At 44.1% G+C, this 27,507-nt stretch overlaps 1 protein-coding gene across 1 annotated transcript in view; it reads left to right on the top strand.

Moving 5' to 3' along the window:
• PINX1 (PIN2 (TERF1) interacting telomerase inhibitor 1) overlaps window positions 1-22,219 on the top strand; it is a 54,636-nt gene extending 32,417 nt beyond the window's left edge. Inside the window, exon 7 of the mRNA XM_015859800.1 lies at window positions 19,563-22,219. Within this exon, the coding sequence (XP_015715286.1) occupies window positions 19,563-20,162 (600 nt within the window). The 3' untranslated portion in view covers window positions 20,163-22,219. The remainder of the gene's footprint in view (window positions 1-19,562) is intronic.
• The last annotated feature ends 5,288 nt before the right edge of the window (window positions 22,220-27,507 follow it).

Raw genomic sequence — 27,507 nt, 5'->3', positions numbered from 1 at the left:
GCCTTTGATATGACAGCAAAGTAAAGCTTCTAAATTTGGCCTGGCTGTGTTTTCTTTTTGAGGATTTGCTGGACAAGTGTTTCAGCTCTTCCTTTCCTGTTCTGTCTGATATCTAGGGATAAACACACCCCGACACATACACATACATATGGGTTTATCCAGAGTTCTGTATGTAATCCTGCCATCTATTTTGGTAAAATAATTGTCTCGTTCCAGATTGGTTTTGAAATAATACTTGACATTTTTGCTGCCATTAACCGTAGTTCTTGTCTCACTCAGCAATCATTTCCAATTCTGAACTTGCGTGTCTGTGGCTAAAAGTCTGCATGTGAAATGCTTTGCTTTATGTCTCATGAAGTTCTTAACATCTGACTGTAGGGACACGTTTCTCCTCTTAGCATCCCCTTACTCTCTTCTTGCCATAAACTAAAACAGTGAAGTTACCTAGAACTGAAAAAATCTAGCAAGGTTTTGCTTTCTGGTAAACATTGCCACAATTATTTGGATTTTATGTACAGACTTTTCCATATCTTTACGTTGTTACAGAAGATTGGGGCTCTGGGTGGCATGATCCAGTGAGTAGCAACCCTGTCCATGGCAGGGCCTTGGAATCATAGAATCACCAAGGCTGGAAAAGACCTCCAAAATCCTCCAATCTAACTGTCCACCTTCCACCACCATTTCCCCACTAAACCATCACCCTCAGTACAACATCTAAGCTTTCCTTGAGCACCTTAAGGGATTCTCACCTCACCATCTCCCTGAACAATTGCAGTGCATTTCCACTCTTTGGGAGAAGAACTTTGTCCTAATATCCAACTGAACCTCCCCTGATGCAACTTGAGCCTATTCCCTCTAAGGTCTTTAAGGTCCCTTCCAAGTCAAGTCATGCTGTGATTCTGTAGTTGTAGCAAGTAAGTTTTTTTCGTTGTAGTAGAATTTAAAGAGAAATTACAGAGTTTAAAGAGTGACTCAGGGAAATAGATATCTTCCTTTGAAAACTTTTCCTATCTCTATTAACTAAGAAATCTGGATTGTTCTTTTAAACTTGGACAAAAATACGTGGTCCTAGAAACAAAAAAGCCACCTTGAAGTGAGTAAAATCCCTTTTATTGCACTGACATGCTGATGTGCTCTTGAGTCCATCTCGCTTTTGGATGGCAATGTTTTTTACCAAGGTGTAGCACCACTTTGATGCTGGGTGGAGACTGAGGCACCCGTACATGAAATCGTGTATGAGTTCGGGTGATGAATAGGAGATAAGCTGAGCTCCTTGGAGTCTGTTTAGTCTGTGCTCTACACACTGAAGAAACCAGGCTGCAGTGGCAGAAGCAACATAAAGAAAGAGCAGTGAAGAGAGAATGAGGAGCCAAGGAAAATGTTAATAAACTGACACAATTTCCATACGCAAAGCATGTCCTTTTGCCTTCTAATTAGTTTTGTTTGCAAGGGGAATATTTCTGTCTTTAATTTAGTAAAGGCTGCTATTTAACCACTGAGATGCTTTAAAATGTAAGGCATCCTGGGTGTGTCTAAGGAAGAGATCGGTTTATATGGAGGGCACAGAAGATTTTAAGTAGCCTTTAGAGCTCCCAAAAATCCTATCATGATTATTTTTTCCCCAAACTTCAACCTTTTGTATGACAAGCAGTTATGAGAACTACTTGAGCCTATTTTTTTTTTCCCTTTTACTTAAGCAAGTTTAATTTTTACTGCCAGTCTTGGTGGTGTCTGTTCTGGAGAGTAGCAGGAAAAGCTGATAAGGGAATAGGACAGAAATCTTTGTGCTTATCTCGCTGCAGCACATGGAGCTGAGAGTGCATCCTTTTCCTGTCCTAGGACAGGAGACGTAAACTGACCATCTCCTGACAGCAGTGACTTCAAACAGAGCCTGCAACGTCTAGAGCGTATGAATCTTCTCTTAACTTCAGAGGCCAGCTAGGTGAAAGTGGGTCACTGGCTGTTTAGAAAGCTGCTTTTGTGCCAACAAAGAGAAGAAATTCTGATAACTGCTAGGTCAATAGACAGCTCTGTAGACATTGTACTGTTTTGTTTTGTTTCCAAAGAGCATAAATTCAGCACGACTCTGGATTGCTTGTTTAGACTTCTGCAGAAGGTGAATTAAGTAAAAAAGCATTTAGCTCATTTTTCTAGCAGTGTTATTATGCTATCAGATTTGGAACTAAGGTCATATAAAAATTGTCCTCAAAGAAAGGGTTACTTGGACACTGAGTGTCTTTGTACATCAGAAGTTTTCTTTTATGTATTGTCTTTATTTGACCTAGAAATGAAGGGTCTGAGTAAAAGGGGATGGGAACTGGAGCAAAGAGGACCTTCCACCAGGACTGCCCGAGGTTTTTGAGTCTGGACCTCGGGATCATAGCCAGACTCTGTGCTACAGCTCTGGGTTAGTCACCGATTCATGGAAAAGTATTCATGCAGTTGTGAATTGGTTCGACCAGCTTACTTTTGTTACACTTAGTAGTAAGGTTTCAATCTGTTCGCTTTCTTTATTAAGGCACAAGAAATCCCAGCTTGTATCTCTTCTGCTTGGCACGTGTAGCCAAAGCCCAGGACTGGAAATCCAGGAACAAAACCAGCAGTCCCACATCAAATATTGATGCTGTACAGTTTGGGGCAAAGCGCTTCACTGCTTTCTGGGCCTCTGTGCCCCCATTGGTAGAACAGTCTGAGTACTCCACGATGGTGCCAAGTTCAACATAGGAGATCGCAGTGAAAAGGTCTTTAGAACTGCCTGTTAGCACTTACACAGTGGCTGTTCTCTGAGGTCTACTTAGGTTAGTGTTATGCTGTGTCTTCAGTTACCCAAGGGTTATGGGACTCATGTAACTTGCCCAGGTTTGACAGCAGTGGAATTTACTGCCACATCAGCTGCAGGGTGCTGCCTTGTTATTTGAACACTTATTCATTGCTATAGCATCGGCATGCTTTACTGAGAACAAGTCTCATCTGTTTCATACGTTAGCTTTCAGACCTCACCAAGGCTGAAGAAACAGATATGATCTCATCCTTTCCCTTTGTTTCAGGATGCAGAAAGGTTCCTCCAGATTGATTGATTTTTGATTTATTTTTTCTAACAGCCAGTCCTGGTAAATGCAAGAGCTCTATGAATTATAAGCATTAAATCTCAAAGCTTTTCAGCTTCGGTCTGGAATTTGAGTAAGGTTTGCTACATTCCTTAATCTCAGCTCTTAGTCACATAACTTTGATACAGACCGGCTTGATTGGAAAACCAGCAAACTTTTATCTCTACCCTCCTTCCAATCAGCTGTTTCCATCCCAGCAAGCCCCAAACAGCTTCCGAAACGCGGCTCAGATAGTACAAAGTGGATGTAGGCCCCTTCAGAGGCAGGATGAATGGGGTCCCAAGAGTAGTATGATTAACCTCATTACAATCCCAACTTTCTGGTTCCTTTCTAGGCCCCATGAATCAGATGCAAATTGCACCCTGCAGAGTTGGCTAATCTGTCATCTCTAGCACACTGACAGTTACCTATCCAGGCCTTATCCTCTTCTAGGATTTAAAAAACCATCTTCCTTGCTCTGATAGCAACTCTCCAAGAGTAGTATTATTTTAAGGACAAAAACGCAACTGAAAATTGCAAAACCTTTTAGTGAAGCATTGCAAATCTTAGACCAGATTAAATTTGCTGAGAGCGAGGCTTTTCTTCTGCCTTCAACCTAGTGATGGAACCAAAGGTGCAAATCATGATAGTTTTGATTCGGTATCTCCACACCCAGTGCAGGGAGAGTCCCACACCTTGTGCACAGCTCACCCTGCCCCTAGACTTTGCAAAATGAGATCAGCTTCCTCTCTGTGAATCAGTTTTACCTTCTGCATTAGCAGAACCTCACTGCATCTGGTTGGCTGACGTGCTATGAACTGGGGCAGAAAATACAGAGGCAGAAATTTGGGCCATGGTTCTAACCACGTTTCCTTCTTCTGAGCAAGTTTCCCTCATTCACAACATGGAACCATTCAGGTTGGGAAAGGCCACTCAGATCATCTAGTCCAACCATCAACATGTCCCCACTGTGTCCATTAAACCACTAACAGTTTGGTTCTGTTTAGATCCAACAGTGATGAAGCATTCTGAGACTTACTCGTAGAAGGAATACTATTACTGCTTCGAGTTCTACTTACTACTCAATAACCATTGGGTAAAGAAACTTTCCATTGGTATTCTACCCTAAATGAAAATCAAGGAGCTGTTGGTTCAACAAAACTACCCTTTTCTCAGGAGCCTGACCTGCAGCTGCAATTTATCACCCTTCCTCCACATCACTTGGCCACGGTTACCCAGTTCTGATGATTCCTGCCATGTGTTGCACAGCTTGGGGAGGCCATCACTCATCTCCGAGTGCCCGGGCTGAAACAGCGTGGTAGGAGCCATTGTTATGTGAGGCACATCAGCTTTTCCGTGCCCCAGGACATTTGGGAAGCTATCCCCACCATCTTCCACCCGCTTGCCAGAGATTTCATGACTGTTGGTAAATTCCTTAGTTACCTGAGAAGCCGTTGCTATAGAAAATGTCCTTTTCTACGTGTTTGTACCGGCTTGTCTGAATGAGTGTCAATACCAGCATCTGACTGGGCAAAAAAAAGCCTGTCAGTATCTGCCTTCTGATGTTAACCTTGGCAGCAGCTTCTTGTAACTGTTGCATGGAAGTAGCTGTGGTGGCCAAATTCTTTCAAAATTCAGATATTACCTGCTGGGATGTTTAACTCTTTCATGAGATCTCTGAGTCTCACCTTGTTCTGTTTCCAGTTTGTTGGAATCAGCATCTTCTAAGGAGAAGATATAAGTTCATAGAATCATAGAATGGCCTGGGTTGCAAAGGCCCACAGTGATCATCCAGTTCCAACCCCCTGCTGTGTGCAGGGTCACCAACCAGCAGCCCAGGCTGCCCAGAGCCACATCCAGCCTGGCCTTGAATGATGCAGGGATGGGGCATCCACAGCCTCCTTGGGCAACCTGTGAACAGTGCGTCACCACCCTCTGGGGGAAAAACTTCCTCCTCATATCCAACCTAAACCTTCCCTGTCTCAGTTTAAAACCATTCCCCCCTGTCCTATCAAGTTGATCTGGAACTGCTGTTCACTTGTAGGATGTAGCTGTTAATCCCTCTCTTCTGTGTTTCTCTGTGTTAGGTTTCCTTCCATAGGCAGTAAGTGTGTAATGGACCCATCAAATCCCTTTTTCTGTAGGCAGGATCAGCTCTGTATCATTCTGGAGAGGTGTGTATAAGAAATCAATGAATGAAGGCCTGTCTTACAAGAACTCCACAAGCTGCACAGTCTGTTTGCTCGACCAAACATAGGAAGACTTTTCCAACTCTTAAACTGCATCTTTGTTGCTACTATTTAAAATCATTATTATACCAAGCGGAGCAAAACGTAGAGGTAATGTTGCTCTTCTAACTTTTGACATTAAGGCTTCTCTGGGAATCATAATCCCTAAATCATACATTCTTACTTGTAATATTGGTTAATGTTTTTATAGCTTCTGGTATGCCAGACAGAGAGATGTGGCTGGCATATTTGCAGCTTTTTTCAATTATGAGCCTAAATTACTAGCTTTCTACTTAGGGCAGCTTCAATGTGGCCAGCCCTTAGTGTGAACCAGAGGAAGACTCAGACTCTGAATCCATAGTATGACATCTTAACCACTGCCATGACCCAAAACCAACAATATTTTGCTATGTCCGGCCTTTCCTCTGAACATATTTTAGGCAGCTAAAACAGTAATAAATGGCTTTTCTAGTTTAGAAGGTGTGTGTGTGCAGGGTGGAGGTCGATGGTGATGCTGATTCCCTCCACCACTTACTGTCCTCTAATGTTATTCCAATGGTCTTCCATCTCCCAGACATGCCTGTAACCTATCAGAGGTTGGACAGCCTCACTTTCACATTGCTAAAGAAGGGATACAATGGGGCTGGTTTGTGCAGTGTTTAACAGCATCTTGAGTGAGCTGTGCTGCTGAAGAGGATTTTGCTCCTGCAGTTGTACTGTGACTACTTTAAAGCTAGCTTGAATACACAGACACAAGAAGTGTAACAAGAATTCCCAGAGCAGCATCCTATGGTGAACTCCTCCTGAACCACAGCAAGCATATAAATCAAAGTTTGTATTTTTTAACTGCTATAGATGTCCAGAACACATGGGCGAGATTATTAAAGAGGAGAGAATATGGACTCTCTCCTGAGAGTTGAATCTGTCCTACTGACTCCAGGCATAACAGGATATACAAATGGTTCTCTTTCACTGCTTTGTTTTAATGTTGATTTGTTTGTAGTCTGCCCAAGATATTAATTGGGGTTTTACAAGTATAAAGACAAAGGTGTCTGCCCTGAAGAACTCACTAACGAAAAACACAACTGCACAGTGTTAATGCATAGTCAAATCTTCTGCCTAATGAACCAATCGCTTTGATAAAATCTCTACCTCCTGGTGAATTCTCAGCTTTGATTTTCCCCTCGACTCCCATCTTCTTTTACACCTCACTTTGTTTTCTTTTTCCCTCTGTTTTAACTTTTGGGGGCAGTTTGCACTCTAATCAACATTTGATGGCGTAGCTCCCGGAATGGAAGTGAATCACTGCTTTCATTAGGAGCAAACACGGTTGGTCTGGTGTTGCAACCGTGTGGATATTAAAGCTGAAAAATTGGAAGACCCTGGCCTGACACGGGATTGTAAGAAGAACAGTGGTATGTCCTTAGCTTTTAATCCCTTCAACACACTGCGGTTGATAACAGGTTGCAACATGGATGTTAGTACCTACATCTGCAATGCAGCTGAACAATCACTCCTTTTTAGCGATGCTTTGGCTTCCTACCACCTGCCAATTTGCATGGCTTTTTATTTATTTTTTTAATTCAAAAGGCGTTGATTGCTGCAAAGATGGTCACGTTGATGGTTGCCATCCGTGTTTTACCCTTACCACTTCGATCTGTGTATTACTGCCTCCTTTCCTGAGGTTATTTGCTTTGCAGCAGGGGCGGTAGAACAGACTTCTCATCTTCTGCTGTACAAAGTTTATTTAAACTTGTGTGATGCTTTATGCTGCCATGCTTTCTTGTTTCTCCTTGTAAAATCCAGATCTGCCTTTTAGCACAGACCACGTTTTCATGAAGATGCCTGAGAAACCAGCTGAAGGATGCTGTGCCCATGCATTAAGAGTGATCAGTGCTGGTGCATTTAAGTCCACGGCTGCAGGCTTTCAATGCACAGAATTATCAGCAGCATTAGCAGGCTGGATGGACTGCTGAAATACATACTGACTTCTAATTTTTATCTTTCATCCTTTTGCTGCCATGTCAACTACCTCATTTTTAGCCTGATTTCCTGGAAAATTGAATACTTACGATTATTCAGTTCGTCTGTTCCCTCACTGATTCCAACCATGTTTCAGAAGGAGACAGTGGCCTTAGAAATGCTACATTCCTACTCTTTGTGAAAATAAATGGTCACATAAAGAGGAAAGACAAATTGTTTTCCCAGCTGGGCTCAACTGTATTATTAGACATCAGAGAATCCACGCAGAGGGAAGCCGTTACGAATGTCGTAACCACAGGAACAGCTTCAATCAGGACTTGCACTTCAGTAGATATGGGGTCATCCAGCCACAAGTTGCAAAGCCACAGAAAGCCTCATCGCTTTGCTCAGAGCTCCTACAAGAAAACTCTTTAAAGTGAAACATGTAGCTCAGATCTTGGGGTAGCTGTGACCTCTGTCTGCGCTTGGAACAACTTCTTTGGCTCCTGGCTCGTCCCGCAGCTTTTCTTAGGGCGTTAAGTGTGGGGTAATGAAAGGAAGGAATAAAACTGAGCCGTCATTGCTGAGTCACCGCTGAGCTTTGAGGCTGGCTGATTTGGTGGAGCTCTGGATGGAGGGACCACCCAGCTTCTGCAGGTAGCAGAAGGGATTACAGCGTGCTCAAGTAATGAAAGGGGAGCTGAGTGGTAGGATGATTGACTGAAAGGAAGTAAATCCAAAGCAGAAAGCAGCTTTTAAGGATGGATTGTTACGGAGTCTAACTGGGGAAATTAAATCTTTGAGAGCTTCTGCTCTTGTTAAATGCAAGGCTGCTCAGGTCTGTTGGGCAGGAGTCTTTTTTCCTCCTTTTCAGTTTTTACATCTTTTCAATTCTCGGTGTAAGGAAGTGAGAATTTCAGGGCTGTCTGGTTTCCATCTGCTTCAGCATGCTCAGGACATCCAGGTGAAGTACTCCAAGTCATCCAGGCACCATTTGAGACCCTGACCAACATCACATCGCACTAAACAGCTTTGTGGGATGCAGGTGGGTGGCTGGAGACTGCACTGTTTGCCTTTGCATCTCCACTTACTTGTAGACAACAGAACATTAGGAACAAATGAGACACTGGGAACAAATGGATCTTTCCTTTAATCTGGTATTTCCTCCCAAATCTTCTCTTCATTTTGCTGCTTATTCCTGGAGCGGTTTTGTCTTAAGCTGTGCTAAGCATCCCATTCCCACTCATTTTTCAAAGCTCCTGTGCCGGGAGACGTTCCAGCTTGGAGCACACACATGTTCCCTGCGGGACTGCCTACCTGTTAATTATTTGTATTGTTTTGTACCCACTCATGGCTTTACCCTGCAAGTCCCTTGAGGCGCAGGTTTTATGTTTAGTGTGGATCACTGGGCAACCACAGAGCACTTTGCTTCCCTGTGGGCATTACATGAAGCATTAATGAGAAAATCCTAGGAAATCTATTTGGAATTACAGGAGGAGGGATTTTCTCATTGTCATTTTTAACTTCACTGCTAAATCTTTATGCAGCGCTATGAAGTTAATCCGTAGCGTAATGAAAGATGTGTGTGTATAGTTTTGACCTGAGTGAGCTTTATAAGTAATCACCAAAATAGATCGAAGGTAAGGATGAAGGGGAAGAGCAAAGAAGGGCGTGAAATAAAGGCTGGAGCTTGCAAGGTTGCAATAGTTGGAGGCAGGCAGGAAAAGCAAAGCAGAAGAGCAAAAGTCAGCCATGGAAAGTGAACCAAAGAAAGTGAAGTCTGATGAGGGATTTGCAGCCTAACCAGAACCCTATCTCTAAAAACCCTCCACTAAATCATATCCCTGAGCACCACATCCAAACAGCTCTTAAACACAACCAGGGATGGCGATTCACCCACCTCCCTGGGGAGCCTATTCCAGTACCTATCATGTGGTTGTGTGTCCATATCAAAGCACAGGACTAGTCTTTACTTGGATAAGTAGGATTTTCCTTGGCATTGAAGAAGGTCTTGGTGATGTGGATGTTGTCCGTGCTGATCTAAGCTATTCTCTCCTTAAATTGCTCACATACATACATAGGTTAATACAGATGAGTAGTTCTGTAGGTCGATGGGGCCAAAGGTCTTCGCGTTTCACAAACTCACCATGAAAATCCCTCATCTCTGTTACAGGTCACAGCAGACATGCTCTGTCTTGCTCCAGCTACGAGGCCACATGCTGGCACTTGTAGTCTCCATGGATTACCCATGAAGTAGCATCAACTGCTTCTTGGCAAGCTTTCCACCTGCTTTGTGGCTGAAATAATCTGGCTGTTTACTGCCATGTTCCCCATAGGGACCATCTTAATGTAGTATTTCAAGACAAGGTCAGCTATTGCTGGAACTAAAAGCAGCATTTCAGACTACGGTCGCTGTTACTGATGTAGTCTAAAAGGAGATGCGGGGAGATTTATTCATCCTCTTTCCTGAAGGCTGTTCTTCCTCTGTACATCTCAAGAGCCGCCTTTATTCTTCCCAATAACAAATCCAAACTGACTCTTCCTTTTCTTTTTCCCTTTGTCCATATATATATATATATATATATATTTGCTTCCTTCTTCCCATGGGAGAAATCTAGTTCAGGTTTATATGAAACCCACATCTATTGGTTTTAGCAACTAATAGCCAGACTCCTTTTTCAATACAAGGGGACAGAGTCTGCACTGAATTGATACATAATGCTCTTTACAACTTCTAGCAAGTGTGCAAAAGGCTGGAATACCCATCCTATGGTACCTCAGGGACAGTCCTGGTATTTACCACAGGACTGAGAAGTAGTTTGTTTCTTGCTGAAATCTAAAGCTTCCCCTGTTAGGACAGCAACGATCAGTGCCGGTCTCTCCTAGCTGCTATGGGAAGGAACACCCAGGAGCAAAGGTTGCGTCCTTGTCTCCTCAAGCTGTTTTTCCACGGTAAATGATGTCACATCTGAAGTTTGTGTTGCATCTTGCTCATGGTTACAGTCATCCTGTCTTTCCTTCCTTTGATACTCTTGTTGCCAAAGTTAATTTAGATCCAAATTACCAGCTTTTCACCTCGAATTCTGAAGCTTATTAACTGTAGGGTGCCGTGTAAATACTTATTACTGGGTAGTGTTAATGAACGTGGAGAAAACAGCAAAGCCTGTAAATCCAAATAGAGTCAGAACATCTTATGTCTTCTTTAAAGCATAGTCTTCACCTTTGCTTTAATGCTGCTTTGGGGTATAATACATGCCTCCAGGATCTTGGAAGCTAGCATTGCAAGTGAGTACAGAACAATGCAAGTCTCTGCAGAAATGTTGCTCTGATAACTTTGCTTTTTTGGCCTACATTTCTCAGTAGTGATTATTTGTTAATTATGTTATATAGTGCTCACATGTGGGCTAATTGCTTCCCCAGAGAACTTCCAATGAAATGATGGACAGAACAAGGGCAGGATGTTACACATACCAGAAAGTAAAAGGGTAAGGTAGGACACACAGGCAATATGAATAGTTAAGCACTTAGGTCTGTGTTTAAAACACAGTCCCACTGTAAAGCATGCTGTGGGAATGTTGGGTTTGTGGGGAGAAAGCAAAGGGGCTAATTTGAATTGATCTGAGGAGCTGACTTGTAGGAATAGTTGTGTAAGAAAGAGCCAAAACTAAAGAAGAAAATACATGAAGAAAAATGCAAAAATGCATGGGAGAAGACTACAAGGAGGGAGTCACAGAATGGCTTGGATTGGAAGGGACCCCAGCGATCATCAAGTTCCATCCCCTCTGCCACAGGCAGGGCCCCCAACCTCCAACTTAAACCAGGTTGCCCAGGGCCCCATCCAACCTGGGCTTGGAAAGAGGAGGTGGAATGCAGAGCTGTACCCTGACAAGAACAAGATATGTATGAACTGTAGGGCTTCATGAGGGATGTTCCTTGGAAAAAATAAACCCCTTTCCTCACAGACAGTGTTTTCTTCAGTCCTTAATAGATGGGAGAGAAGAAAAAAACGTGTGCACATCTGTGGGATCGTATTTCTGATTTCAGCTCTCTTATTTGTGGTATTTCTATTCTTTTTCTGCATCTGTCTTTGAGCCTGCCCGCTTTCAGGCAGGAGGGCTTTGCTGGTATTTATGGTCTGTGCTGCCCTGAGTCGTAATGCTCTGATTCATTTTCCTGTGCTGCAAATACTTCTTCACACCTGCTTAAAGGAAAGGAACCGAGTCCCGATGAAGGCACGCTTAACAAATAAGTGACTAAAAAGTGACACAAGGAGGTATTCTCAGCAGCTCCTCTGCCACTACATGTGCTGAAAAACAGGAAATATCTGCACCCTTGCACGAAGGTCTGACTTGGTGCTGATACGTGGATCAGCTCTCCAGCATATTACCCTCTCAGAGCAAAGAAGCGGAAGGGTTTCAAGTGTGTATGTTCCTTTTGAGAAGCATTTTCTAAGGGGAAGGGGAAAGAATTGAAGGTATGGCCATTTAAACTATCTGCTTTGAAGGCTCGTAGGTAAACTCTGCTTACACACAAGCGGCCCTTTCTGGGTTTGTTATTAGAAAGGGAATAGAAGTGAAGTTTTGCTTAGGTATTATTTTCAGATTTCAGAATGCATTTAGCAGAAGCCAAGCTGTGATGCTGACTCTGCTTACTCTTACTCTCTGGGTATTTCCAGTGATTTTAATGGTATCCTTTCAGCAACTCAGTCTGCATTTTACATACTCCTTGCTAGTACCTTTGCTTGTATTCACAGTGTGGCCAGCCAAGCCCACTTGTTAGTTCTCATCTGTTCCATTCAGATTCTGTATCTGTGGGGTGTCAGAAGGAATCCTTCATTCAGTAATGAGAAGGGTTTGATCTTCTGAAACCTGAGTAGAAAGGTTTAAAAGCAGCTGCCTGTGCCACTTATTACAAAAGGCTAATAAAGGGTGCCTGGGGAATGACATGATAGTAGTCAAACAACCTCGTGAAGAAGTCTTTGATTACTTCTAAGAATTCCTTACAGTGCTGCTGCCTTCTGGTAGTACTTACACTCCTGGAATGGCTGTCCTGGCTGTTGGCATTGACATTAGAGTGTGGCTGTGGGATGAAGAGCACAGACTGCACTGATTGCACTGCAGTCCTGCCCAATCCTTTAAAATCCTGTATCTGAGAGTGTATTTGGGCATATTGCAGAACAGACAAAATTGCAGTGTATCTGTTCTGTAGCTGCATAACACAGGGAAATGGGAAAGCAATGTCTTTGTACATCTGGGTTGCCTCTTTTAAGGATCTCAGAGCACTTTATAAACCCTTAATGAAACTCATAACTCTGCTACAAGTTTCACATTAGTGCTAAGGCGTGTTTGGAGGCATTCAAGGCCAGGCTGGATGTGGCTCTGAGCAGCCTGGTCTGATGACTGGCGACCCTGCACATAACAGGGGGGTTGAAACGAGATGATCTTTGCGGTCCTTTTCAACCCAGGCCATTCTGTGATTCTATATTTGGCCTTCTTTTGGTTTTTTTTTGGTAGCCTGCACCATAGCACATAACTTGTCTGTGGTTTTTGCACCAGATCTGTTTGTAGCTGGGAAGAGAACTTGGGAAACGTGACCTTCCCAGTGCTGTGCTTGTTCTGCTGGACCGAGCTTCCTCTGTTGTTCAAGGTGAGAACAGAACAGTTAGAATTGATTGAGATGCTTCTGGGAAGATGAAGTCACTGTGTTTGGATCTCTGTACCGTGCCAGCAGAGAGATCCTAAGGGAAATCTCTTCCTTTAGTTTTGTTTATGTTCAGTCTAACACACAGATGTAATTTGCAAGGAAATGCAAAGGAAGAGAGGTTTTGCTGGCCTCAGCAGTGTAGCTAGAGCGAAATGAGATGTCACAAGGATATCTAAGTGTCTCTCTTTCAAGAAACAAAAAGGATTTTTCTGCTCTGCATTGTGCTGATTTCTCTTTAACCCTTTCCCTGCGTGCCTTCCACCCTTCTTGTGTGTCACCTCCATAGCCCATCACATGCCGTGCTCTGCTCATGGCCTTCACACACCGTGTTTCTTTGCTGAGACGTAAATGAAGGCTTCTTTTTTTCTTTCCTGAAAAGTGTGAGAACAGTAGGAGGAAGTCGGTGCTCTGTGCACAACACGGTGTCAGGGCTCTCAAGCTGACGTTAGAAGTCCAGGTGTTGTAACTTGCCAGCATTGTGACTGTTAGAGCTGTACGACTGACCAGGATCTGATAATGACAGCTGGAATGAATCCCCATGGCTATCATTGTAATCAAGTCCCTGGCCAAAATTTAATCCCTTGCACTTTTGCAACCCTGTTGCTTCCTGTTACTCTGTTGTTCTCAGGCTGAAGGCAAAACCTGGCTGAGTGTTACAGCTTCTTGGATGGCTCCTGTTTCAGTGATGGAAACAGGCTGGAATCCAATACATTGTACAGCAGTAGAAGTGTATTGTTGACATGACAAGCAAATGGCATTTTGGATGCCAAGAGATGGCGTTGAGTGAGTGAATTGGCAGCTTTCTATTTTAGTGATAGTAATGCGTGAGTTATACAGATAAATGAAAACATTGCAATCAGCCACTTGCTGAGGTAGGGGATGAACTTGCAGCAGAACATCTAATAGAATAATAAAAATAAAATTACAACAAGGTCTGGGAGAATTTAGATGTAAAGGAAACACATCACCAATGAGTTTAATACTGAAGTAAAAAATGGAGTCAGCAGATACAGTGCCACCAAACACATCTGGATTTATGTAGTAGATTGCAATGATCACTGTTATGTGATGATAAAAACAACAAGTACCTGGGAGCACTGAGGAGCCTTGGAGGTTCTCACAGCTCATCTGGAAGCAGCTACAGCTACAGCTGCCCTGTTCTGTGTTGGCCATAGCCTTGCTGTGGGCTTGAGGTCACTTCCAATCAGTGATTCTAGGAATAACCCCAAAATTGTTCCTAGCAGAGATGTGCTACAAAACACGTTTAATTGTAGCTGTCATGGTTTAATAATTTAAATTTAAAAGTGGTCTGCTTGCTTGTTGCTTGCAGGTGGAGGCAGGTGTTGCAAGCATGGATCCTAATGCTCCAGAGAAAACAAGCTTTCTTAAAAGGGTTTTTCCTTGTCTCTTCCCCATTAGTTGCTTCCTAACATCACTCCTTGTCCTTACTGATTAACAGGCAGAATTGATGGTTCGTCTGGAGTGTAGTAGTTAATATCCAACTGAAAGATCTCCACTGGTTTCCCTGTCCTCTGGCACAGCATTTATTTTAATGGAGCTGAAGAGGAGAGGTTTTCTGAACAGAGGTCCCTTGAAGAAGTGCTGTCACATTGTGCGGCCCAGACAGCTGTTAGACATGTAGGACTTACATTTAGTCTCCTGTAGGAGGATGCTGTGCCCTATTGGTGCTCAGTATAAGAAGTATTATTGCAACTTACCAAGAGATCAAATTGCATTTCCTTTGTGTTGGTTTTTTATTTATTTATTTTAATTATCATTTTTCTTATGGTATTAAGAGGCTATAAAATGCCTCTAGAGTCCAGTATATACATATATAGTATATATATATATATATATATATATATATATAGTATCCTATATCCCATTCTGTAGAACCATAGAATACCTCCATTTGGAAGGGACCCACAAGGATCATTGAGTCCAACCCCCAGCTCCACACAGCACCACCCAAAATCCAAACCCTGTGGCTGAGAGTGGTGACCAAATGCACCATGAACTCCAGCAGCTTGGGGCCAAACAAGGATTAACTCCACCTAATGCTTTCCTGCTTGTTTTCAGAGTTGCTTTCAGTTGTTGAAGCTCCTGGTGACTGAGGTTTCATGTATATACTGACAGATTCATCCTGCTAGCAAAGATCTGTGGTTTGTATCTTGTCACTTGTCTTCTTCATTGTAAGAACAGGGAAATTCTTCACTTTTTTTGGCAGCAGCCCTTTCTATGTTAGAAACCTGGTATCATTAGCTCTTCCTAAGGTGCTGTCTGTAGTATACCAGTCTCAATCAGGTGAGCTGAAAAAGTGAGAGCCTCCTGGGTACTCATTCTTATGCCAGGACCAACTTCAGAACTGATGGATCATGGCCTTATTTATGCATGTATTTATTTTAATCCTGCTTAAACTCATCACGCTGCAAGTCTTTGTTCACTCTCTTGCCTGTTTGATCCCAATCCAAATGTTTGTGCTTATACTTAATTTTAAGTTGTCAGCTCCTTAAAGCAAGACTGTCATCCTTCATGTCTGCAGAGCTGCAGTGATTCTCTATTAATAATCTGCCGTGCTTCCCTGCATTACAGATAGACTGTGTTGGAAAGATACAGGGATGCCCTGGGTTCTTGCCTGTCAAGTACCACACACTGCATGGGGGTCCCACGAGCACTGAGGAGCTGGAAGAGCAGGAATAGAGCTGGATTAAATTAATCGTGTTGATATGGTTTCTCAACAAGAAAGTAACTAATCACTGTGATTCACTCAGGCTGTGGAACGAGGGGGGGGTGGCAATGTAAAGCCATGGATCGTCATATGATCACCTTGCAACTCAGGCTGGAGGTTTAGCTTCTACTTCCTTCATCTAGCCCATTTTGTGTAATTTAAGCAAGAATCTCCTGAAATCACAGCTTAGCTGTATTCTATCTCTATTCTCGGTTCTTCTGTGCTTTTCCTTTTGGGTCATTTTAGTCAATTTGTGCTAACAAAATGACTGGTAAAGTATTACACCCTCATTTGCAAACAAGGAAGCAAAGGCATGTGAAATCACTCGACTCCAGTAATTGTAGTTCATATCTGGCCGATCTTAGACTATATAGTAGGTTATTATTAATAATTTTTGTTCAATTCACCTATTTTGAGCTTTAAGTGCTAAGAAACACCTGTGGTCTGAAGAGGTGGAATTGGATTTGATTTGAATTGGATTGATCCACAATGCAGCCTGCTCCTGGTGTGTGTGCACTGTTACCCTGCTTTGCTCCAGTTTGCTTTTTATGTTGTTGTATTTCCGGATGTTAATTCTTCAGCTCAAGATCTCGTAACTCCAGATCCATTTGGATTTGAAACTCATCTCAATTTGTGAGGTGTCTGCATACCGTTCTACTATCTCAATTCGTGAGGTGTCTGCATACCATTCTACTGCTGCCAAACTTTCTTCCCCTCATGATGTGAATCCTTCTCAGCATATAATTTACCATCATGTTGTATTTTTTCCTTCTCTAAATAGGCTGAAGGATGCTCTGAGAGTACAGAGCCTGGGACACACGATCCTGATCCTGCACGAATCAAGAGAGCCAGGATTTCACTCCATGAGTTTGGTGTGCTAGCTTAATGATTAAATCAGCATTGTGTGTATAAAGTGAAGAAAGCAGGCAGAAAAATACCAAACCTGCTAGTACTTACAGTGCTTTATTTTCCATACATTCAACCAATTGCATAAACAGATGATGTTTACTGGGGACTTCTGGCTATAATTGACCCTCATCTTTTCCTGTGCACTTCCCAGCCTCTCCTCGAATTTTCCTATTGTTTCCTTCTAATCACTCCACACTTAACACAGTTTTAAGCGGTGCTTTGCTCCTGCTTGGGACCATCCTCCCAAGTCCCTAAGGACTGCAGTTCCCAACATCTCAGCCTGATTTAGTTGGCAGATGAAGAACTCAAGACACAAGAGATATCTCTTCCAAAGTCTTCAGGCCTCCCAGCAGCTACAGCAGAATCGCTCTTTTCCTTTTACATCTTCTTCAGTCTTCAGAGCAGGAATCTTCCCTCTCTTCTCTCTTACAGTTGCTTGTTGGAGGTTGCAGAAATGCATTTAAGGAACTGCATCTTATGTTTGGAGTTGCATAAACTGCAACTCTCTCGTCGAGAGGTGGGAGAAAAACGATGTTTAGAGTTCCAACAGTGCTCCCATGGCTACGTGGGCAGGAACATCACGGGAAGGGAGCACTGCTGGCATGTAGCAGCCCTTGTGGATGATTTATGGCTTTACACAAGCTTTTCCTAAACAGAGAGGTTTTCTAGAGTTGGCACCTCCTCATTGGTCTCCATGCCCTGTTGGTTCCGTGTTCGGTGACCCGTGGTTATTAAAATTCTTATCAATAAAGGAGTTTCTGAGCAAGGTTCTGATTTTCTGCCATCACAGGTACCTTCTGAACTCAGCTTAACCAAAGCAATGCTATTCTTTTTTTTTTTTTTTTAATACCCCTAACGTATCTTATAAAAAAGAAATGTGTGCAGCTCAAGTAATATTTGCCTTCAATTACAGTAATTAAGTTGTCAGGACTCAAAGTCACCAAGGGAATGAGAAAATCCTTTCCTGGTTGGCCAGGGAATAATTGGTGTTCTGGTGGTGAGTGCATTTCACATATTGGGGTGGGGAGGGAAATGTTCCGGCTGGCATCTGCAACAGAAAACCTGGGAGACTGTTTGTCATTTTGCAATGCAAGATGTCAAAATCCTTCTGTGGGTAGAAGGGAAAGGAAAAGAAAGTGACCTGGTTCGCTTTGCTTTAGTGGGGCATCTATTTTTTGATCTGCGTTGGGGCTGGGATGTGTGGCTTTTAATGAGACAGCAACTACAAGCATAGCCTGGTCCATTTATTCTGTGGATTGTGCCTTGTCAAACTTCTGCTGCAGCTTCCCTTTTGAGTGCATGCTGTATTTATATGTGTGTAGGTACACGTGCTCTTTTTTTGCCTTGATGCGATTTAAGCTCTTTGTGGACTTGTTCATAAACTTACCTGACTGTATTCCTGCAAGAAAAGTAAATCACTTTGATAAGTGTCCACACAAACATTACTGGAATCTCAAGTGTGGCGTTGCTTTCGTTCCACTGGAATAGCTCTCTTGAAAGCCAGTGTATGAGGAAATCACTGCTCGTAATGCATCACTAATGACACAGAGTTGTGCATTCCTGCTCATGTGAGTGAAGGCCATGGATGTATAAGGAGTCAGACCCACAGAACCTTACTTATAAACATCTCTAAAAAGAGCCAGATGGCACATCTGCACCATCATGCAGTAGCTATAAAGCCCTGTGATAAGTGCTTTCATTTCTCCCTGTTAGCTGCTGGCCTTCACCCTGTGCATTGGTGTATGCCAGGGAACGTGGCTGTGAAATACTCCTGCTCTGATTTGCTTGCGTTTTATATCAGTCCACGTATAGGATGTGTGGGTAGAGAGGGTGCATCTGTATGTGCATTTATGAATGGAAAAAAAAAAGCAGTGAGAAGGGGAGGTTCAGGTTGGATCTTAGGAGGAAGTTTTTCACCCAGAGGGTGGTGACGCACTGGAACAGGTTGCCCAAGGAGGCTGTGGATGCCCCATCCCTGCAGGCATTCAAGGCCAGGCTGGATGTGGCTCTGGGCAGCCTGGNGGCTGTGGATGCCCCATCCCTGCAGGCATTCAAGGCCAGGCTGGATGTGGCTCTGGGCAGCCTGGGCTGCTGGTTGGTGACCCTGCACACAGCAGGGGGTTGGAACTGGATGATCATTGTGGTCCTTTTCAACCCAGGCCATTCTATGATTCTATGATCCATGTCAACAAGTCTGCATCACAGCTGCTTTTTTGCATGTTTGTTTTACAAGTCAGAGATAGTTTAACAAGTTATGTATTTCATCTTTTCATCTCGTTGCGTTTGTTGCTTTTTCAGAGTCAGTTCTCCTCATGCCACACATAACATCCAGCTCAATGGCTGTAGTTTGCTCTTTGCTTTATGTTTATTTTCAAGGCAGTAGGTTCTTTTTATAGTAGCTCACCTGCAGCTAGAGTTCAGCAGCTATTTATTTTGTGTATGCAGAAGCCCTGTAAGATCTAACCTGCGATGTTGTTTTTGCCATCTGATAACATATGATCAAATGGAGCATGTTTAAATAACAATGTCTAGGACACAATGACAGTAAACCAGCTACGAAACAAATGTTTCTAAAGATCAGATAAGATGGAAGAGATGCATCAGTGCAGGGTTACTCTGTACATCATAAGTTGTTGCACTGTGCTATAGGAGGTATTCTAGGCATGGGATTTCCTTTATGCCACAGGCTAACTGGTCATGCTGCATTATTTTCTGTGCTATCTTGTTGAGACGTGTGCCTGTGCCCCTTCCCTACCTTCAGATCAAGAAATAAAAGAGTAGTTGGAAGGGACCCATAAGGATAATCAAGTCCAACTCATGGCTGAACAGCCTCACTTCTGCCAGAGGCTGCCATTAATTTTCAAAGCAGTGTATGGTTTTAAGTGCTTTTTTGTTTAAGGCAATTGTTTCTGTTTCTCACTCCTGCTCCTCCTTGTTCCCCTACAGGACGAGGCTACTGATGCTGAGTCTCAGGAAGAGAAGCATGAAGGCTCCTGGCTCCCTGAATCTACAGAGAGCGTCAATACTGTGAAGAGTGTTCTCACTGTCCAGGAATATTTTGCCAAGCGCATGGCAAAACTGAAAGGATCCCAAAATGAAGCAGAAACAAAGTTAGATGGTTGCTGCCCCTCAGAAGAAGCAGCCTTGGAGATTTCAGAAGAACTGAAAACTAAAGCCAAGAAGAAAAAGAAGAAGCAGAAGAGAGATGAGGCAGAGAGTGCAGAGCACTGTGAGGAACCACAAGGGAAAAAGTGTAAGATAAGTAGCTTGAATGGGGAGGAACTGGATGCTCCTTTAAATGAATGCCACTCGAGGAAAAAGAAGAGGAAACATAAAGAGCAGCATGATGGGGAAAACATTAGTTGTGATGAAAATATGGATGGTGGAGAAACTTATATGGGAGTATCTGATGGGGAAGATCTCAAAGTAGAGGACTCTGAGGCAAAGCAAAAGAAACGCCATAAGAAGAAGCACAAAAAGCAAAAAGGGGAGATGGAGGAGTGCACTGAAGGGATGCTGAGAAAGAAAAAGAAGCACTGCAAGTAGGTTTAACTATTTGTGAGTCAAACTGAGACTGTGAGGTGATTTGAACTTTATCGTGCTGGATGAGGAGCCTACGTAAGCACCAGCCAGACATCGTGTTGTAATTCAGTCCTGAGAACACCTGAGCTCTTCATCCAACTGAAACCTCAGCTTGTGTTTAAATATAGCTCTTACAATGGGGCTGAGAACACTGTGAAAGGCCAACATGAGCTTCAGTGCCTTTTCAAATGTATCCACGAATGGGGCCAAGACTTGCATGGCTACAAATCATAGAATCACAAAATGGTTGGGTTGGAAGGAACCTCGAGTATCATGAAGCTCCAACCCCCTGCTGCACGCAGGGCCACCAACCTCCACATTTAATACCAGCCCAGGCTGCCCAGGGCCCCATCCAACCTGGTCTTGAACACCTCCAGGGATGGACGGGGCATCCACAGCCTCTCTGGGCAGCTGTTCCAGCACCTCACCACTCTCTTGACGACAAACCAAGACTTGATAAAAAAGAGAAGCCATTATGCTTTTCCAATTTGGCAAACCTAAAGTTCACCCTCGAGGCTGTGCAGGAGCTATGTTTTTACACAAGCAGAACCTGTACCTCCTTCAGCCCAGATTCACGCTGCTGTGATTCCATTTCAGACAGCAGTAAGCAAAGTCAGGGCTGGTTTTAACCACTGCCCTTAGGACTGGTAAATGGCAGAGTGCTGCTTCACATTGACTGACATCCTACTGCTGCCTTTATTAGTAAAGCCAATGTTGTTTTCACCTCAATAGCTCAGCTCCTGGGAACATAAGGGGTTTTGCAAAGCTGGATGTATTTTTTTCACTGATTTTTGCAAAGTTATGTGTTATTTTTTCATCGATCTCCATTTTCATACAAAATGAATGTTGTTTCTTCCCAAAATACTTGAGTCCAATTAAAGGATTGTGCTAAAGTGTCAGTACTAAAGAATGAAATAAAATTACTCCCTTTGTTCCCTATCCAATACTTAACTATTGTCAAGTAATATTAACTTTGAAACAGAGCTACACGAGCTGTGCCTTTATGATCCATATCTAAATCTTTGGTTCCCAGGCAGCATTCATGGTACTCACAGTGATGCACACAGCATTCAATGATGTCTTGGATGAGCAAAGTTTTGTATGGAATTAGGACATCAAATAGATTTTATCTACAGTAGTCTTGCATTTGCACGTTGAAACCTTGCAGTTTACATTTGTAACCAAATGAGAGCCTGTTCCTCATTGTAAACCTGGAAAGCAGTAATGAGGAGCTGAATGTGGTTTGAGAAACATTGACAAGACGCAGATGTAATATGAAAGAATTTCCTTCAGCTGCTTTTATTGTCCAGCAGGGGAAATGCAGCCCACAACACGTGGCCCACGTGGCTTCAGTTGCAGCTGAACTGGACTTCTCACTATGTAAGCTGTGTTAGTTTGCAAGTGCACCTTTCTTGCCCTAAGGACGCGCTCATTCATTGCAGCAAGATGACTGTAGTCATCAGGAAGAGCTGCCTTTCCCTGTGCTCCCTGCTGGGGTGCTGGATGATTTTAACCCTTATGGCATTTGCTTTTCAACACTGTGCAAATATTAGCCAGCATGATGCTGCCGTGCTGGGCTTGTCCCCTGCCTTCCTTCAATGGTGTATCCCAGCAATGCCATGAGATTGCTACAGCTGGGACATGAAAAAAAATTATATTCTCAATGGGAGAAGCACCAAAGTAACGTTTCACATTATATTGAAGCATCTGTGTGTTCAGGCAGCTTTTCTAGTTCTTTCCTCACTGTGAGTTGGAGTTTATTTGTCAGTAGAAGCCCCACCGTGTTTCCCATCGCACTTTTTTTAACTCCTAAGGAGCTGAACCTTACGGTCTCTAGGGGATTTTAAGACTAAAAGATGCTAGTAAATGAACAGGGTTTCCTTCTCCCAGTACTGCTGGGTTTGTTTGCTTGTTCTATTAATCTTCCGCAACCTTCTTCGTGCTAATTCCTACAGAAAGCGTTTGGCCGCATTCCAGTGTTACAGAAAGAACAAAAAAAAAGGAATAAATCTTTAAATTTATGGTGCTGCTGCTGTTAAGCGCAGTTTGCCTATGATTTCAGTCCGCCTCAGATTGAAATACAGGCCATGAACGGAAGATTCTCTGTTTGTACAATAAATGGGAGTTTCACTTTTTCCTGGGAAATGGGGGATTTTATTTTAATGTGCCTTGGGCAGAACATGGGTGGTGGGGGAAAAGGTCTTTCCCAACGTGCTCAAATCTGAGAGGAGTGACTCACGTTGCTGCCCTTCTATTTGCATGTTAGTGATCAGCCAACTCTGTATCACTCAACTGAGAGCTCTTCATGCCAGGTTATAGAACCATAGAATGGCCTGGGTTACAAAGGACCACAACGATCATCCAGTTCCAACCCCCTGCTACGTGCAGGGTTGACAACCAGCAGACCAGGCTGCCCAGAGCCACATCCATCAGTGTTGCCTTCCCACATCCAGATGGTGCCTTGTGAAGTGGATGACCAACGCTGCAACTTGTTTCAAAGTAATAAATAATTGCTTTTGTTTGTTTATAGTGGGCTGCAAGTCCAGCTTTAACCAAAGAGTTAGGCAAAGTTGTTTTAGAAAGCATAAGAATTGCATCATTACTTGGGTGGTGAAATTAGCAGAGTGTGATGAGCACAAATAAATGATTTGGGTTTATTCCCACGAAAGCTGGACTTGTAAATAGGGATGTCTTCTGTTATATGTCATACCCACATATTGCAGCACGAATTTAACACACCTCCAAGTGAAATTACCCAGAAACCAAGCAAAATGAGCCTCACAGTCTGCTTTTGCTTCCAGATTGAGCGTGATGCACACACAGCATTGATGCTGCATCGTTGTCAGTACTGTAACTAAATAGTTTTCCATGTTGGTGATTCCAGCTTCAGCGGAGACATAGAAGAAAATGACACTTTCTCATGAGCTACTTTCAGGCATGGAGTTGTTTCTCACTTTGAGCTGTGAAATTAATTATTGGTGCAAAGCCTGCTCCATGGCAAGCTGCATGAATTGCAATTGCTGGTGTCTGCTCCAGTGAGGGACCAGTATAGGCTGCACAGTGAGGCGGTGGTGCCCCATCCCTGCAGACAGTCAAGGTCAGGCTGGATGGGCTCTGAGCACTGATGGAGCTGTGGGTGTCCCTGTTCAGTGCAGGGAATGGGACAGATTGGCCTCAGAGGGTCCCTTCCATCTCAAACCATTATACAACTCTGCTGTTCTATGATTATGGAGATGTGGGATAGGTAGCACCACTCCTCCAATTTCCATCCAAAAACTGGTTGTTGGTGCTATTAAGCACAAGTTTCAAAACAACGATTAAGATTCAGAACTTCATATTTTTATGTCTCCGTGAATTTCAGCTGAGATGCAGCTGCGTTGTGTGAAATGTAGGAAATGCACTCAGGGACCCATTCAGTTCAGCATCTTGTTAAATTAATGCAGTTTTCCTTTAAGCAAAAGACGGTTCCACTGCTCGCTTCTTTCCAATAAGCAGCTCTTGGCAAAATTAGCTGAATGCACCGATGTAATTAACCAATTTTCTCTTGTTTAAACACACAAGACTGAAATTCTTCAAGCACGCACCTTCAAAAGGCACCATTTACGTCACGAAACCTCCAGACCTGCCAGCACTGAGGGGAGGAAGGAAGCTGCAAGAAGAGAGGAAAACCACACAAAGTCACTGGAAACACTGCATAGCATCATGCCAGCCTTAGAAACAGAGCTGACAGCAATGTGTCCTCGAAGAGCATGAGGATTGCTCACATCTGTCTTGCTCCTGGGCATGGGGGTTTGCTATGGGCTGTGAATCTCAGCCACAGCACTTGCAATGTGGCTGGACAGCATTAAGGGTCAGCGTGTCCAACTTGTGGCCCTGCATGGCTGGCAGTGTGGCCACCTCCATCGTGGCAATCAGATACTCAGCTCAAGACTGATGATGGCTGTTTACCAGGCTTTTACAAGCTCTTTGCAGAGGGAAATACCCTTTGCTTTGCAGTCACACCTTATTCGTGTCGCTGCTTTTCGGCTGTACATGCATTTGTGGGCTATTGTGGATGTTGGTGGGATGGCAGTAGAGGCCGAACCTTCCCACCAACATCCCATGATGTGTTCAGATGGCAGCAGAAGGGCAGTGTGACAGAATGGGCTTCTGGCATGGAATCACTATTTGTATTGGTTGTAGTTTCCATGAAGTAAATAGGAGGCATTACTTTCAGAGCAAGCCATGTGTGTGTATGGACCAAGATCATTCCCTTGCACTCAATGTGGCCCAGGTGACCCAGAAGGCCGGGCTGCCATCAACAAGGGTGTTGGCCATCTACTTATCCCTGGGATAAGCAAACTTGTCTTTCTGCAAGCAAACGTTTGGTGGTGTGGGGCTGGTAAATAGGATAAGAAAAGAGAAAAGGGTTGTGGTTGCAGCAGTGGGAAAATTGTCCCGATGCCAAAGTGAAACTCCATTTCTCAGCAAGTCACAACTTAAATACTACTTCTGAGTCACTCTGAGTTTTGTGTTGGATTCCACCCCCCCCACCTTCAAACCAACCCAAACGTCCTTGGAGCCATTAGAACTGGATTTCACAAATGGCGCTGGTGGAAAAAACTGATGCTGAAATGAAATGTTCCCATTGTGAATCCTTCCCTGCAAAGGGAACTTTGTGGCATCTCCCAGCACCCGGATGGTGCCTGGATGGGAGAGAGGGAGGGGTCAAAGCAACCTCTTCACAACCACCCATAGGGAGGAGGGCTCCGTCTGTGATTAAGGAAGATGCGAATATTGAGCTAATTTAGGATTTGTGCTTCCTCGCATTTTTTCTTCTCTCCAAGATGGGGGGTGGGGAGGTTGCTTTGTAAAAAGGGAATCACCTTTTGAGGTTAAAACACCAAAACAGGAGATTTTTGTTTTAGAGTGGGCTGTGGCCTCAGCTATAGGGATTCTCTGTGCTGCCCCATGGGAGCTGCTGCCTCCGTTCCCCAGGACATGGGGAGAACAAAGCTTCCTTCCCCCCTTTGTCTGCTGGCTCTGTTTGAGCTCGGCAATTTCCCTGCTATCAAATCCCTGTGAGAGCTCCTGCCTTTTCCCGTGCCCCAGATACAGGTGAGCGTCGCGCTGCAATCCAGGAGGTAAGCAGAAAATAAAGTCCAGAGGAGCTTTCCCCGACTGCTGCTGATTACCCCGTGCTGTCGCGGGGAAGAGGTGGCATTTTCACATGGCCCCAGCTGCCTTTATGTAACGCGGCGCTGCCTACGGGACAGGTTTAACCTGCATTTTCAGTAGGGCGCAGAATGAAACCCATCTTACTAATGCAATCAGAACGCCAGGTGCTAAAGGAGAATGGGGGGAAAAATAATACGAGTGTTTCTTATTCGTCCGAGAGCCTCCGTGGATTTTTACTTTCATCCTGGAATTGCAACACAGGAGGGACTCGGCCACGTTGTGCCAATGGATTCCAATGGGATCCATCTGTTCCTTTCCTTTTCCCTGGAGGGGATTTATTGTAGCACTGCCGTGAAAAAATCTCCTGGCCCCCAGGGCAGAGTGTAGAGGTGGTGGTGTTATCATAATGACTGCAGCCAGGCCTCGTGCATCCCAAGAGCTTAAAAATAATGCTGAGCGGCGTAACGTGTTCAAAAGAAAAACAGCCCGAGTTTCAGTGTGTTTTAACTCCTACTAAAGGGAAGCCTGAAAAAAGAGGATGTGGAGGGTTTTTGCCCTCAGTTTTCTAAGAGGATGGAGAGTTTGGTCTTTGGGTCTTTGCTCTTTGGTTCTCTGTTGGGTTTTTTTCTCTTTGGGTCTTTGCTCATTGGGTTTTTGCTCTCTGGTTTTTATCCTTTGGGTCCTTGGTCATTGGGTTTTTGCTCTTTGGGTTTTTATTCTTCAGGTCTTTGTTCTTTGGGTCTTTGCTCTTTGGGTCTTTGCTCATTGCGTTTTTGCTCATTGGGTTTTTACTCTTTGGGTCTTTGCTCATTGGATCTTTCCTCATTGGGTCTTTGCAACCCAGCCCTGTATAGCCAAACACTGGGAGATGCAGTTCCTGTGGAAAACTGTATGGAAAATAAATAAATAAATAAATAAATAATGAGGAGGAGAAAGACATGGACCTGTGCAGCATTTTGTGGCAGTCACCACCACTGGGGGTGTTAAGGAACATGGAAATGCGGCAGTGAGGAACGTCCTTAGTGAGCATGATGGGGATGGATTAATAGTTGGACTTGATGATCTTGGAGGTCTTTTCCAACCTCAGTGATTCTATGATTCCCCACTGCAAAACACACAGCAGTGGGGTGAGGGTTCGGCAGCCCCCATCCCTGCTCTGTCCCAGCACTTTGAGTCATGACATGGGGCCAACATGGCTCCGAAACTCAGATGAAAGGCGAATGCTCTGTGTGTGTGTCAAGGGTTTGTCAACCTACCCCAAGCTCAGGAAATCTCCTGCGCCTTTTAGATTGAAGAGAAGTTTGCCTTCCTGTTGTATTCCCAGATAACACAGCTCTGATCGAGCCTGCGTGTAAATAGCTTAATAGATTTAATCAGTTCCTTTGGAAAATGTTGTGGTTTCCGCGAGGTTTTGGGATGGTCCTGGGGAGCAGCACAGCAGCAATCCCACAAACCAGGAAACCCAGACAGATCACAAACCTCACATCCCATCCTCTGCAACCTGCCCACAGTCAATAGGAACACCCAGGCACACGGATCTACCTGCACAAACACCCTGCCCTTGGATTTTTCCCCTTCTCTCTGCATCGGGGGCAGCTCAAGGAAATGCCTTCCCCTCTGGCCCCAAAACTTTCTGGCAGCTCAGGGAGGAAATCCACCATCAGTCAAAGCCAAGCCCATGTCAGGGGGTCAGAATCATAAAGGAATCAAGTGGCTGAAATATATTCCTCAGGGCTGAATTGGGTGAGGGGTCTGGTTCGGTCCTGTCACCTTCGTGCTGGTCCTAAGTCCCAACTGGAACTGAGCCGTGATTTTCCTGCACCAAAATAGGATTTAGGATTTGTTCATGGGGGATACGGTGACGTGATGGTGGTGCTTCCATCCCATCTGGGCTTTGCACCACAATGCACAGCAGTAAGAAGAGTGTCATGTTGGCCCTCCACCTCCTCCACACATCCCAGTGGTGAGTAATGGGGGCTTAAGGGGGATGCTGCAACCCCTCTGCTGTCCTCAGCTCTGCGTGACCCTGCAAACCTCCCGACCGGGTCCCAGCTTCCTCCCATAGGTGGGAATTTGTGGTAATGGGGTGAGAACACACAACACAGATGCACGGTTCGGGCAGGAGGGCTCCCCTTGCAGCTCACCAAAACAT

This window comes from Coturnix japonica, chromosome 3, assembly GCF_001577835.2.
Source record: "Coturnix japonica isolate 7356 chromosome 3, Coturnix japonica 2.1, whole genome shotgun sequence".
NCBI lineage: Eukaryota > Metazoa > Chordata > Aves > Galliformes > Phasianidae > Coturnix > Coturnix japonica.
This window is presented reverse-complemented; position numbering and strand designations above follow the sequence as displayed.